Genomic DNA, 15,834 nt, shown 5'->3' on the forward strand with positions numbered 1-15,834 from the left:
TATCCATACTAACATAATGATTCCATGTCGAATCCAAAAAACCGATCACTGGTCATAAGCATCGGTACAAGAACGCCGGGCTCGGCGTGCAGCTCAGGAAACAGAAGCGCGAGCAGCAGCTGTTCAAGCGGCGGAATGTTACTCTGCCGGCGGCTAACGCTCCTGATATCGCCTTGCAGGTTTGTTGAGAACCTAGTTGTGACTCACTACTGTGGCAAGGGTTCTGAAACCGGTATTTTATACTCCATACAAAATTACCCGTATTTTTCGTCTGACGGTCATAAGCATCGGTACAAGAACGCCGGGCTCGGCGTGCAGCTCAGGAAACAGAAGCGCGAGCAGCAGCTGTTCAAGCGGGGGAATGTTACTCTGCCAGCGGCTAACGCTCCTGATATCGCCTTGCAGGTTTGTTGAGAACCTAGTTTGGACTCACTACTGTGGCAAGGGTTCTGAAACCGGTATTTTATACTCCATTAAAAAATACCGGTATTTTTAACCCCCGACGCAAAAACGACGGGGTGTTATAAGTTTGACGTGTCAGTCTGTGGCATCGTAGCTCCCGAACGGTTGAACCGATTTAGATTTAGTTTTTTTGTTTGAAAGCTGAGTTAGTCAGGAGTGATCTTATAGATCAAGAGCCCAGGGCCGCCAGACCTTCCTCAAATTCTCAAGGATGAAACTTTGGGATAATGTAGAGTTCGTGTCGATGTTTAACGTCTGCATATTTTCTAGTTCGGCCCATCGGCCATTTTTTTGCTATCAAGAGCTGAAGGTGAAAAAAAAAGGGCTAACTTTCCTTTAATTCTCAAGGCTGATTTTTATGTATGTGTTAGAGCACGTTGTTAGAAGTTAGTTTTCATCAATGCCAGACCGTTTCCGCCGGCCGTAACTTTTGCCAGACGCGACAAAGTTGATAAAAATCGATTCTAACTTTCCTCATTTTCTCAAGCCTTATTTTGATACACAGGGAACTATAATTAGACCGATTGTAAGCAGCCAGACCAATCGGATGGACCCAACCATCCGCCAGACCGACTTAAAGTTTCGCTATGAACATCAGTAAAATCGTAATTATAGATAGTTTGCCGAAACCACAAAAGCTAAGAAGTTGAATTTTGCACAGCAGTTTACGTTTATAATGTATATTAGACGTTAGAAGCGATTCTGAAAAATTTGACCCCTAAGGGGGTTAAAAAGCAGGTTTCGGTTTGTATGGGGATCCAATTTTATTTTCATTTAGGGACTTAAAACTTGGTAAAAAGGTAGTACTTTTTTTTTTCACCTTCAGCACTTGATAGCAAAAAAATGGCCGATGGGCCGAACTAGAAAATATGCAGACGTTAAACGTCGATACGAACTCTACATTATCCCAAAGTTTCATCCTTGAGAATTTGAGGAAGGTCTGGCGGCCCTGGGCTCTTGATCTATTAGCCATGTTTCATGAAAATCGGTCCACTATGTCGCGGTCGGGGGTTTTGCCAAAATTTTGATTTTTTCATACGGCGGTCACAAGAACGCCGGGCTCATTCTCAAAAAGTCATGCATTAGTCCTATTGGCTGTGATGATACGCAATTTGTCAAATTTTTTATAATAAAATTAAAGTAATAACGTTTTACGAAAAAAGATGTCTTAGTTAATATTAAAGCGAGTATTAAAGTCAATGAATACCTACGTAAACTTTGTTTTAATATGATTTGCCGATGCGAATGATGCCATTAAAATGTACTATCTCAGCTGTAACTATGCAAATTTTAAACGAAATTTGTTTCAGGATGATATCAACATCTCCCCTTCTGACGACATATCACCGGCGATGGTGGCTGCTCTCTACAGCGATAACCCGCAAGAGCAAGTGATGGCCACACAGAAGTTCCGCAAGCTACTGAGTCGCGAGCCCAACCCGCCCATAGACGAGGTCATACGGACCGGCATCGTGCCCAAATTCGTCGAGTTCCTCTCTTGCAGTACTAACCCCACTTTGCAGGTAAGACAGGAATCTGTTCTTTATTATCTCAGTAATTTGCTTGTCATTAATTATATCAAAGTAGGTATTTTTATTAAGGAGGCAGTACCAACAGCATCATGGTGGCGTTGTCGGATAGGTGGGACTCCCCTCTGCTACAGCACTGGACAAAACTCCATGTTGTAGAAAAATAAATAAATATCTAGGTTTAATAATTAGTCTGTAATTCCACTAACACTATTTTATAAGTTAAATGTACATGTTACTAACAGCTATGGATTTTTTTATCCGAAATAAAATTGTTTTATTTATTTATTTATTTATTTATTAAAGGTTTTTACAACTTCTTTTTACTATGTAAGAACAAGAACATCTGAATTTTTGTAATTAGCCTGGTACATTACATTTTAATTTCGTGAAGTTGACAAGAAAGTACCTAATACTACTTTCTAGAAGTCAGATATAAGTTAAAATAATCGTCCCTCTGCAAGTACTTGATATTTTCAAAGATACATAATTTTGGGAGGGTTCTTTTGATCGACCAACCATTACATATAACATTAAAAATCTTAAGTGATCCTTCAGCCAGGTGGTCGATTCTAACCCAATCGTGACTATTAGGCTACAAATAGTACGACGTTTAGTAGTAAGCAGTGGCGTAGCGTTGTTAAATTTTCGTTGATAAAGCCGGAGGGGTTTTCGGGATCTGTTTTGTATGGACTGCTACAGATACAGGAGAATTTTAGGGAACCCGTAGGGAGTGGAGTTGTACCGACGCCCCGCCACTGGTAGTAAGTAACCCGAACCATCTTTTGTCCAGTTTGAAGCGGCATGGGCGCTGACGAACATCGCGTCCGGCTCCGCGGAGCAGACGCGCATCGTGGTCGAGAGCGGCGCCGTGGGCGTGCTAGTGGGGCTCGTGGGGTCCGGAGCCAGTGACGACGTGCGCGAGCAGGCCGTGTGGGCGCTCGGCAACGTGGCCGGCGACTCGCCGCGCTGCCGCGACACCGTGCTGGCGGCCGGCGTGCTGCCGCCGCTCGTCGAGTGAGTATAGAATAGAATAGAATAGAATAGAATTTCTTTATTTGCCAGAATACGTATGGTACAGGATGATAACAGGTTTTTAAAGTATCAGTATTCAGTCGAAAACACGACATGCAAATAATTGACAATATTACAATATGAAAACTTTACAACAATAATAACAGACTTATAAATTAAAACAAGATAATATGGTTGGTGGGTTTTTTACATAATAAAAAGGATTCCACTTATAAAAAAAAAAAATGCAACTGTCAAAACGTTATTAATACTAGTCGTTAAAATTAAAAAATATACAAAATGGAAGTCATGAATTAATAATTAAGAATTATAAAAGTTAAATGTCAAGAAACGTACACAATGTGAAATATACTACTTGTTTAATAATTTATGTTCCAAAAATTCCCTTACACTATAAAAGCAATTTTCGGACAGCCATTTGGTAATTTTATTATTAAATTGTTTACAATCAATTTTTTTGAGTTCATCAGGAAGGCTGTTAAATAAAACTATACACATGTTATATGCATTCCTGTGGTATATAGTGGAATGTGAGGGAGGCTGATATAATAAGTCTTTATATTGCGCTCTCTGATTTCCTGGCAATACATCACACCTCTTTCTAAAAAGTTCTGGATGTTTTTTTACAAATAGACACGCTTTTCTTATATACATACAAGGTAAAGGCAAAATATTAAATTTTTCAAACAGTGGCTTACAGGTGTCCATGATCCAGGCATTGGCTATCGCACGAATGCATTTTTTCTGCCGAACGAACGCTTTCTCAATGTCGACTGAATTACCCCACAGTAATAGGCCATAATTAAGTACAGACGCCACATATCCATGGTAGGCAGTTGTTGCAGCCTCTATAGATACCGTATTCCTAATTTTCCTTAGAGCAAATACGAATCCGTCAAGTTTGGAACAAACTACTTCGACGTGTCGTTTCCAGTTTAAGTTTTTGTCAATATTTAATCCTAAAAATTTCACATTATCCAATTTTTCTATTACGATGTCATTATATTTGATGTCAAGTTGGCCAGGATCAGTTTGATAAGAATGAAATTGTGTATATACAGTTTTTGTCAGGTTGATATTTAAATTATTATTGCTGGTCCATGTACTGATATCAGCCAAGGCTTTATTTATTTCAGCTTCATATGTTAAAGCGTTCTCCCCTTAATCATTAGTGTAGTATCGTCCGCAAATAAAATGCACTTTTGTGTTGTAGCTTGGGGAAGATCATTAACATAGATCAGAAACAACAACGGGCCCAAATTACTGCCCTGAGGAACTCCCCATCTATTTACACGAAATTCAGACCGGAACCTTTGTTTCTCAATACTTTTCCCCTGACTGACGAATCTTTGAATTTCTGTACACTGTTTTCTGTCTGCTAAGTAGCTTTTTAGCCAAGAAAGCACAAAACCTCTAACTCCATATGTTTCAAGTTTTCTCAATAGAATAGTGTGATTAACCGTATCAAAGGCTTTACTTAAGTCAAGAAAAACCGATGTTATTGGTAATTTATCGTTTATCGCTTCTGATATATGCTTGATGAAGTGAAAGCAAGCCAATTCTGTTGATTGACCTTTCCTAAAACCAAACTGATTTGGTTTCAATATATTTTTCTTTTCGAAATAGCTTGTTAACCTTCTACACATGGCTTTTTCAAATAATTTTGATAATACTGGAACTAAAGTTATCGGTCTATAGTTGTTGGGATCTTTACGATTGCCCTTTTTAAATAATGGTTTAATAATCGATAACTTTAATTGTTCTGGGAAGATACCTTGATTAAAAGACAAATTTATTACATGCGTTAAAGGATAGGTAAGGCTTATTGCATTTAGTTTTAAAATATTTGTAATAATGTCATCATAGCCACAAGCTCTACTATTATTAAGTGACATAATTAATTTGTAAACTTCTGGTTCATCAACTGGTTCCAAAAACATTGAGTTTACTTGATTTCCCAGATTGTATGTTAGCTGAGGAGGAGATATTTGTTTTATATCAGAATTTGTTAACTCGATAAAATAATTATTAAATAGATTACAAATGTCTTGGGGATCAGTATATGTCATATTATCAATTTGTATAGAGTCAAGATTATTGATATGATAATTATTAGATGTCATCGATGATATTACTTGCCATGTCGCCTTACATTTATTCCTATGGTTTAAAATTAACTGTTTGTTTACTATTTTCTGTGATGTACTAATACACTTCCTAAGAATTTTATCGTAGTGTTTAAATTTTCGTTTATTTTCATTTTTATTACAAGATGTTCTACATTTCATATACAGTTTACGTTTCGTGTAACATGATTTTTTTATTCCTTTTGTTATCCATTTTGTTTTATTTTGGCGACTGCTAGTTTTTATTTTAATCCAAGGAAAACATAAGTCATAAAAAAGACGCAAAAGGTCATAAAACTTCAAAAAGGCTCCATTAAAATCATTAGTACTCAGAATGTCAGAAAATGATAATGCAGAGATACATTCAGAGAATTTAGAAATATTTTCAGAACTATAGTCCCTTACGAACTCAAACCATCGAATACATTTATCAGGCCTTCGCATGTGAATAGTTAGCGTCTGCGCTTTGTCATGGTCCGATAGACAAAGATTATGAGTCTCAGCTACCACATTTTTCCTATTGATATTGCTCGCAATCTGGTCCAGGCAAGTATTCTGTCGTGTTGGTGTATTAAGAGGGGGTAGAGCAGGGAGAATTTTCAGAATCTGTCAAATTACCCCATTACAAACACAAACACCCTTCACTCACACTACCTCAATTTACTGTGAAAGGTCAGTGACCCTAAATTTTTTTCAAGAGTGTTATTTTGAGTTTGTAGTCAACTACTGACCTCCTTTGAGAAATTAAAACTGTAAAAAAGGTAGCATACAAGAAGACAGAGAAAAAATACGCATCATCTAGCTTTCCTTCCCTGTTCATGTCTCATATCGACGGCGAAGTAACAAGAACTCCTAAGTACAGGTCGATCACAAAGATATGTATAACTTTTTCACCTTATTACAATGCAATAAGGTGAAAAAGTGGATACATATCTTTGTAATCGACCTGTACTTAGGAGTTCTTGTTACTTCGCCGTCGATATGACTTAAATTTACCTAAATATGTAGATAACGTTATTCCTTATTCAATTGATTGTTTATCTAGGTGTATTTCAAATTACTTTGCACTTCATTTTGCGTTACTTTTCTATACTTAGATTAAAAATCGTCAGCCTGCCTATCCCCGCAAACATTATTCAAAGACGTGTGTGAAGGGCTAAAGGCCGATACCTCCAGGCAGACAATTATGGTCGCGTGATAAATGATAAAACATCAGCCCTATCACACTATTTGTAAGTGCGATAGGGACGGCCTGATGTTATACCATTTATCGCGCGACCATGATTGCCCTGCCGGTCTTCGGAGGCCTGTGCTGTGCATTACGTATATGCGGGGTGTATTAAATTTGATACAAAAATAAAGTATGTGTATAAAATAAAAACCTAATGAATAGAGTACAGCTATTTAGCAGCAGTCATGTCAGAGATACAAAGAAACACAGGGAATATCGACGCATATCTTATCTTATCCAATACTGCCATCGGCATCTGCATCAGACTCTTGATCTTACCCAATTTCCGAGTCCCTTCTCTTAATTTCAGTTCCTTGAGTTGAAAATGTTGAAACTCATACTTAGTATTAAATAAACCACAAATACATATAAAAATCACAATATAATTTTAAATTATGGATACCAGTTGCAGTCGCCACGTCTGTAAAGCCCCTTGTAGTTTCTTTTAAATGGCTAAATACCTAGATGTCATGTCATACACATCTGTGATGTAACTGAAAATTAAAAAACATCGCTCAGAGATAAGGTTCAAATTAGAATGGCAAAAAATACAGTGCAGTCAAAATACCATCAAAATACGAAAAAGCATATGTCAATGTCAATATCACTGCCGTATGCCGTATTTCAGGCCATAAGGGCTGTTTTCTCAAATATGAAAAAATCTCAAAAGCAGAACTTTAAATAATATTTTATGCAACAGGCGTTTAAAGGAGATCAAAAAAGACGAGTGGCGTGGGTAACAATGTGAGGCGAAGCCGAAAATTGTTATTAAGACGCCACGAGTATTTTTTGACTCAGTTAAACACCGTTGCATACAATACTTTTTCTACGACCATGCACTTAGTTTTTAATAGGTTTCTTGGATAACTTTCGTGAAATTCACACTGTTTCCTATATTTTGACGCAAAGGTTTGCACTGTCAGCTCAGCTGCCCAAAGCCTTCCCGCGCACGCGCGCCGTATCGTTATAAGGCGTTGCCATGGTTACAGAGCCAAACAATGCGTTTTCAGTTTTTTCGATACTGCGCGCATGCGCGGAAAGCCGGCGGACACTGGCTTTGGGGAATAGACTTTTATGTAGGGTTTTAAAGATCTATGCACGACCCTGTAAATGACGAATAATAGTTCGGGAGTAGAAAAAAGACTTTCTAGGAAAATTATTTTGAACTTGATAGGTAGAACAATTTTTAAAAGTTGTACAAAAAAAATCTGAACTAAGTTTGTAACTTTTTTTTTTATACTACGTCGGTGGCAAACAAGTATACGGTCCGCCTGATGTAAAGCGGTCACCGTAACCTATGGACGCCTGCAACTCAAACAGTGTCACATGCGCGTTGCCACCCCATTAGAAACTTTGTAACTATATGAAAAGCATTTTTTATCTTAGATTGCATATTTTATATGCATATTATCGTAACGAATTTTCTTTCAAATAAAAAGAGAATTATTAGAATAGGTTGACGGTGTCTACCGTAAACTGGGGTTACATTGACCAATTTGGGAATTTTAACTTCTCTAGCTTCTACATTTAATGGGTATTTTTACCCATTAAATGTAGGAGTTAGAGAAGTATAAATTCCAAAATTGGTCAACGTAACGTAACTAAGGAAGAAAAAAAATGGGACCATCAACTTTTTCAGTCTTTTCCTGCTAAAAATCTAAAAAGGTAACAAAATAAGTGATATCAGGATTATTGTTTTCTGTGTTCTATGAAATGTTTCTTTTTAACCCAGTGGTTGACTGGTAGAGAATGCCTTAAGGAATTATGTCCACCATTTGTACTTATTTTTTTATGTGCAATAAGGAATAAATAAATAAATAAAATAATGTACGCAGAAAAAAAACGATGTGATCAAACATAAACTGACATTGGGGTTACTTTGATACACTATATTTTTTTTTTAATGATAATCGAATGTATGTATGTATGTATGTAAACACTTTATTGTACATATGACAAGTTAGGACATAGAAATACAGTATAGTTATGGTGTACAAAGGCGAACTTATCCCTATAAGGGATCTCTTCCAGTCAACCTTTGAGCGAATTTAGAACAAAAAAAGTAATAAAAACATGATAGACAAACGAACACTGTACAGAAAAAAATATATATAGTTCAATTATTACCCCAGTAATAATAGATAGAAGTTTATTTAAACATGAAAAATAGCAACAAACTATGCTTATATTTTGACACGTTATCCGCACTGCCCACGACCATACTTACTTATTCACCGCGTCAGAGCACCATCTAACTATAAAGGTTGGTTAAGGGTTATCATAATATGTGTAGATTTCATTACCGACCACTCATAACATATTAAATCCTTATTTTTTGGTAAAATAAATATAATACGCTCGTGACAGGTCATATTTTGTTCGCAATCCGAAAGAGTCAACCCTTTTCCCTGTTCACCCCCTTCCCGACCCTATTCACTGCAACGTTAGGGTAAGCGAAAATTACTAAATAAAACGACATATTTTCAAAGACAAACCGAAGTTCACACTGCCGGAAGATTTTTTGTGTAAAAAATTAGCATGGCACATATAAAAAAACTGCTATCGACGTTCAAAAGTCGGTTTTGGCCCTATTCACCATAAATTACGTTAGTTTATACCCGTTCCGACCCCATGAACCCAAAATCTTCAGAAAACGATGTACTATGTAGCCCAATTTTATTTGGTATTTTGGAGGTAACTAGTAAAAATAATTTAGTTTTACAATTGTGCGAAAATAGATTCTCATTTGGCCGGTTTTTTTAACCTGGCCTGGTGGCCACTGGTAATAACGTTAGCTGCGTAAGCTGAAGACCCGGGTTCGATTCCCGGCTCAGCCACCGTGGGCCTTGTCGTTTTTTCTTTCGTGTATGATATCTATTTCAATATATGTATGTATGTATGTGAACACTTTATTGTACATAAGACAAGTTAGGACATAAAAATACAGTATAGTTATGATGTACAAAGGCGAACTTATCCCTATAAGGGATCTCTTCCAACCTTTGAGCGAATTGAAAATTTATTATTTATATAAACTTGAAAAAGAAAAAATCAAAAATGATTCAATAAAATAATTTTATTTCTTCCCTAGTTGTATAGTTATGATTTTTATTTACTTATGATTTATTTACTTATGATTTTTATTTTAAAGTAATCCGTCCAACCATGGGTGATTTTTGCGGACTTAAGTAGAAACGTGGAGGTAGACAGAAGTGTGATTAACATTTCTAAGTGTTAATTTCTTGTATCTAGTCTAACTACGAAGCAATACTTTGACGTATAAATTGCGTCCATATACAGAGAGGTCATTCATAAAAATACCACTTTAGGTAAGTTATATATATTTTATACAATGTGACAAGCATTGACCACACATCCCAATTCACCCCTCTTCCGACCCTAATCAGCCCCTTCGTAAACCTATTCACCCCATTTGCGACCCGATTCCCCCCATTCCTGATCCCAGTCACCCCTCAGGCCGCGGATATTTATTCATCCCGTAAAAATTCCCCAACACAGTTGCACCGCTTTCTTCATGAAAACCATTATAAAAATGAAAATATGTCTTATGATTTTCTGTTATACATAAACTTTAGAAGTGTATACACATTCAAAAGGATAATGAACGATTAAAATGAATAAAAATCCAATAAATTTGAACGTCAACTTTGACAGACATGAAACTGTAAATAAAAATGTGTGGCTTGCACATTTTCACTGTAATTTTAAATATGTAACACATTTTTTTTTAGTAACATATTGTGTATAATACTTTTCACTCAACAGATAACTGTTATTGGCCTACCTAAGACTATGTAAAAATACCTATGTAAGTTGAATATTTACGGCTGTTGTCCTAAATACCAATAATAATAATAAAAAAAATAATATATTTTCCTACTTTGATTGCGGAAAATAGAAGGAATATGTCAAGAAATATAATAACATTATATACCCCCGGAACCCTTTTCACCCCAAATTACGGTATTTATTAAATTGTCATTATGTAAAATGTCGGAAACTACGGAACCCTACACAGTGTAGGCTACACTGACGCGCTCTTGGTCGATTTTTCTTCTTAATGCTATGTAAGAGATAATAAAAACCGGCCAAGAGCGTGTCGGGCCACGCTCAGTGTAGGGTTCCGTAGTTTTCCGTATTTTTCTCAAAAACTACTGAACCTATCAAGTTCAAAACAATTTTCCTAGAAAGTCTTTATAAAGTTCTACTTTTGTGATTTTTTTCATAATTTATAAACATATGGTTCAAAAGTTAGAGGGGGGGGGACGCACTTTTTTTTCCTTTAGGAGCGATTATTTCCGAAAATATTAATATTATCAAAAAACGATCTTAGTAAACCCTTATTCATTTTGAAATACCTATCCAACAGTATACCACACCTTGGGGTTTGAATGAAAAAAAAAATCAGCCCCCACTTTACATGTAGGGGGACCCCCCCCTACATGTAAAGTACCCACCCTAATAAAACATTTTTTTCCATTTTTTATTTTTGCACTTTGTTGGCGTGATTGATATACATATTGGTACCAAATTTCAGCTTTCTAGTGCTAACGGTTACTGAGATTATCCGCGGACGGACGGACGGACGGACGGACGGACAGACAGACATGGCGAAACTATAAGGGTTCCTAGTTGACTACGGCACCCTAAAAATTACACCTCCCAATTTATAATAAGTTTTTTTTGCAAAAATAGTACATTACTACAGAGGCCGGGACAAATGCCCATTTCCCCCATTTCCCGCCGAGGTATGTATAGTGCTTTTCTCAAACATGGTATGAAATAAATAAAGTCTACTGAAAATAGTAACTTTGGATGGCTGTATCTCGTAAACGGTGCGTCGTAGCGCAAAAATAATCGAATTTTCGTTCCCCTTTAATATCCCGTATACGCCTATAAAAAAACAAAAAATTAAAAAAAAATTTAAAAAAAAACGAAAAAATTTTTTTTTGTATGAAAACGCACCCCAAAATCAAATATTGTCTAGGGCCCGTACCAGTTGCAGTCGGCACGTCTATAAAGCCCCTTATAGTTTTTTTTAAATTGGCTAAATACCTGGATGTTATGTCAAAATTATCTGTGTTTGGAAATTAAAAAAGAAGACTTTGCCGGCCTTGGCCTGCAAGGTTTGTATGAAATTCCATTATCTATCAATCGTCCTAGCCGCACCTGCAACGTCATACTTCGCTGCCAATTATAAGGCACATAACATCAATATTTCATACCATGTTTGAGAAAAAATATTTATTGCTCTCCGAGACATTTTTAAAAACTCCTGACTCAATGGGGATCCATACGACGTTTCATAACAGAGTTCCTATGATCACCTTTCTGCTCCATCATCAGATTAGCTCCATGATACCATAATATTGCATTGTCACTTGATTTACATATGTGTGCAAAATTTCAGCTCAATTGGAAACCGGAAAGTGGGTCAAATTTAGCTTCTACGTTTTGACTCAAACTAACATACCTACTAACAAGGCAAGTTGAATAAAAGCTTCTACCTATAAAGGCTTCTGATACTAGATTTGCAATAAGTTTACTTGTCATAATTTAAGAACAGATGAGACAGACATATCCAATGACACAAGTCTATACCGTTTTCGTGAACTGTCAAATCACCTCATACAATTTACGGCTGTAAGGCAACCAGGTAGGGTTTATTATTGCACTTTAATTACATATTAATGATTTCTAGCCCGTAAGATATATATTTGCTTTAACAATGGATAGATATTTATGCAGGTGAAAATGTAATTTAGGTTTTTATAAAGAATCAAATATTTTTAAGCGACCCGATCAGATATGTATGCGGATCCCTCCCACATCTACCGTCTTGCGATCGTAGCGTCGGGCCAACTGTATGGCTAAACCGCGCTGACGCGGCGTCTTTTTCCATACAGTTGGCCCGACGCTATACGCTCGCGAGACGCTAGAAAGAGAGACGATGTTTTTGCCGGTCATGGAGCATCACAAATTTTTGCCGGGAACATGTCGTCATATACTTATTGCCCACTATAGAAAATCAGATATTTTTGCACGGCTGTTCATAGTCATTTATGCTGGTCACCAGCTGGTGTTCCATGAATATTTGGTCTAGTTGAGTGGAGAAGTGCCATTCAAAACAAGCGCTTTGTAAACAACGATGTATTTAGGTGATTTATAATTATTATTGTTTTCAACTTACGGTTACGTGTTTGCGGTATGCACAGAGTAAATCTTTAATGAAATTGAGTCATTTTTTTATATACACAATTAAATTTGAACCAGAAGCACTATACCTATACCCGCTCGCATTCCCCTTTTTTCTATTCTAAGTAAGAATCGATTAATACGTATCTGAATATGTATGAATAAATTAAATTGTAATTGTTTACATACAACCTGTGAAGTTTGGTTGACAAAATTTGACGTAGGTACTGTCATATATATTTTTAAAATGACGTACTGTTAATACCAGCGTAATGAAAATGTATTCCAATGAGTAAAACAAAACATGAAACTTTTTTCAATTTAACCGAACTAGAATGAAATCATTTATACTCATTCGGTTGTGTTCGTTATTTTATTTAATAATGTGATATATTTTTATTTATTTTTTATGCACAAGCCATGCACCTTTAAATTTTAAATGAGATTGGATCTCCACCTGACATATTTGATTTACCCTATTTATTTTGAGCACAGTTTTACACTGGTATGGTTTTTCGTGTACGTACACTATTTTCTGTCAAAATATTTGTCAAATTTAATTGTCAACGCGGAGCGACCGGCGACACGTCTGCCTCCGATGAGCCGCTCACGGCGTCTAATCGAAAGGAGAATTCTGACAGCAATGGCGAATGTATGGAAATTTTACGATAGTTTAAATTTAAGGTAAAATTTCTTTGTTGCCTTTGAGAGGAAAAATATAAAAAACCTCAAAACTTCTAGTCCATTTATCTGGCTTTTAGAATCACTTAATGTTACAACTAAAGTATTCAATTTTTTTAACAAAGTTTACTAAACGGCGACATACGTTTTTCTCATTTTAGGTCAACTTTGCGTGGGTTTATTTATTATACCTTTAATAATTAGAGATTCTGAATAGTCAAAAGTTGTAGACACACTCTTTAAGATAATAACTCCATTTATTTTATTTCATTTTATTTAGAAATGTGAGCAGCATTTGTTAAACGCCGAATGCACTTTTCGAGGATTTCGTACGACCCCCTCTTAATATGCATCACAAAATTAAAGTTAATAAGCGTACTCTTCAAATCTTGGCTAAACTGATTATCTATTAAAATGTTAATATTCCAATCACCGCAAATTACTACTTTCTTTTTCCTATATTTTACCGATAAATATTGCAATAAATTATTCAATTTATGTATAAATATGCCTACATGAGATCGAGTTTGTTCAGGTATTCTATATATTACCACAATTATGAGATTTAATCCTATTATCTCAGTGGCACAGCACTCAAAGTAAAAGTTAGTAGCCAGGTTAGGATCTAATTTAATAGATTTAGCCTCTACCGATTTCTTAACTAAGATAGCAGTACCACCTCTACTGCCTTCTCTACAATAGGATGCTGCCACTTTGTAATTATTTATTATAATATTGCATTCACAGGTACGCTTTACAAAAGTTTCGCTTAGACAGATTACATCAACCTCCTGATTCCTACTTTGAAACTCTTCTAACGCAATTTGTAATGAGTCAATTTTGTTCAACAATCCATTTATATTCTGATGAAATATTTTGAAACTATTACTGGGACACGTTTTATCCTTAGCGGGACTTTTATTTGCTACCTGGAAGTTATTCACGAAAAAATGTTGATCTATTGCTTATATTACCTAGAGCGTCACGACTAGCGTCAACAGTTGATGTATTCATGATTTCGTTTTCCATTTGAATGATAGATACCAGCTGGCAAATGTCAGTGAATAGTGTTTTTAAGCCTGTTTTATTTAGTTGTCCAGATTTACGATAAAACATGTCATAGTCATATACTAAGTTACGATTGCTGTCGAGTAGGTACACGTAATTATATTTAACATTGTCAATGTACAATAAATGGTTGAATATTTCAATTCTTCGATTACACATATTTGATAATGGGCTAATATTAAAATTCGGGTAACATATAATGATATTGGTGTGGATAAGTTTGGACAAAGTGCTCCTTATGTACAAGACTAAATTATCATAATTTTGGGACTTTCTAAAGTCATCCTCACCTATGAAAATAATACAATAATCCTTTTCATTGTAATCTTTTAGTTTACCGGCGATATCGCAAAGTAACGTGCGCACACCGACTTCAGGATAAAGATAGTGACAAACGTTAAAGCTATCACCTAACATGCAGTTCGCAATTTGTAACATTTTATTGTGTTTATTTGTGCTCAAAATTGAAATGTTATTTTTAACAAAATTTTGCTCTACTTCGCTTCTTCGGGCAGCATTAGGTGTAGACGACGATTCGTTCGTTGCGCTATCTACGGAGTTTTGCTTAGGAGACATGGATTTGCGATGATCATTTCCTTGTGGTGACTTAGGTGTATTTGCAAGATCCAGGACTAGATCGGTAACAGTACGTGTATCCAGTTCGTCATCGTAATTTTGCTTAGTTCCATGAGGCGGTTTAGGCGTACAAACTAGAGAAGATTTATTCAAGGTTTTCGGTTTCTTCGGAGTAGGCTTCTTGGTATGTGATCGACAGATGTGTTCCAGTTTAGTAACCTTGATATTGTAATCACCTACTTGTGTTTTAAGCAACTTATTTTCGGCCAGTAAGTTTTCGATTTCTTGGTCAGCAATTCTCAATTTTTCTTCGAGGTCATTGATTTTGTTACTCATGCAATTTAATTTATCATTCAGGTTTTCCCCTATTTCAGGACAGCTCCTATTCAATTTGGTTGAATTATTTGATGATAATGAAGAGGATGAAACATTAAGGTCTTCTTCGTCGGGTAATGAGTCAAAAGAATTCTTCGTCGACACTGAATATTTGTACTTTTCTTCACCTGGGTCGCTGTTTGACGCCGAACCAGAATTATCATTAATGTCATTAGGTATTGGGTCCTTGGAAACTGGAATATCTATGGTGTTTTGACACCCCTGACACTTCCATGCTTCTTTTTCCTCCTTCGTCATGGTATTTCTAAAGTATCTGTCGGGAATGTTTGTACATACGACGTCGTAAGCGTTTTGACATAAACAACATTTGAGAAACCTCCTTGTTTTTATAATATTCTTGCATTTGTAACAGGTGATAGATTCTTTCTTTGACGACATATTTGTCACTTTATATTCACAATTAATGCTCAATAAAAATAAAAATAATTAAAAACCAATAAACAGAGAGAAAAAAAAAAATTTTTTTTCTTTTCGCCTTCACTGAGATTTGAACTCGCTCCTCCGGTTTAGCAGA

At 35.9% G+C, this 15,834-nt stretch overlaps 1 protein-coding gene across 4 annotated transcripts in view; it reads left to right on the top strand.

Annotated features, from left to right (window-relative positions):
* The window catches only part of LOC125242574 (importin subunit alpha-7), a 35,170-nt gene that overhangs the window by 6,596 nt on the left and 12,740 nt on the right, over positions 1–15,834 (top strand). For 2 of the 4 annotated variants that reach the window (XM_048151352.1, XM_048151351.1), the window contains 2 exons: positions 1,773–1,985; positions 2,785–3,008. In XM_048151352.1, the coding sequence (XP_048007309.1) occupies positions 1,773–1,985; positions 2,785–3,008 (437 nt within the window). Of the gene's footprint in view, positions 1–137; positions 180–235; positions 406–1,772; positions 1,986–2,784; positions 3,009–15,834 lie in introns of those variants that run through there. The other 2 variants (XM_048151353.1, XM_048151354.1) reach the window with 2 other exon arrangements.

The sequence above is a fragment of the Leguminivora glycinivorella genome, chromosome 3, assembly GCF_023078275.1.
Source record: "Leguminivora glycinivorella isolate SPB_JAAS2020 chromosome 3, LegGlyc_1.1, whole genome shotgun sequence".
NCBI lineage: Eukaryota > Metazoa > Arthropoda > Insecta > Lepidoptera > Tortricidae > Leguminivora > Leguminivora glycinivorella.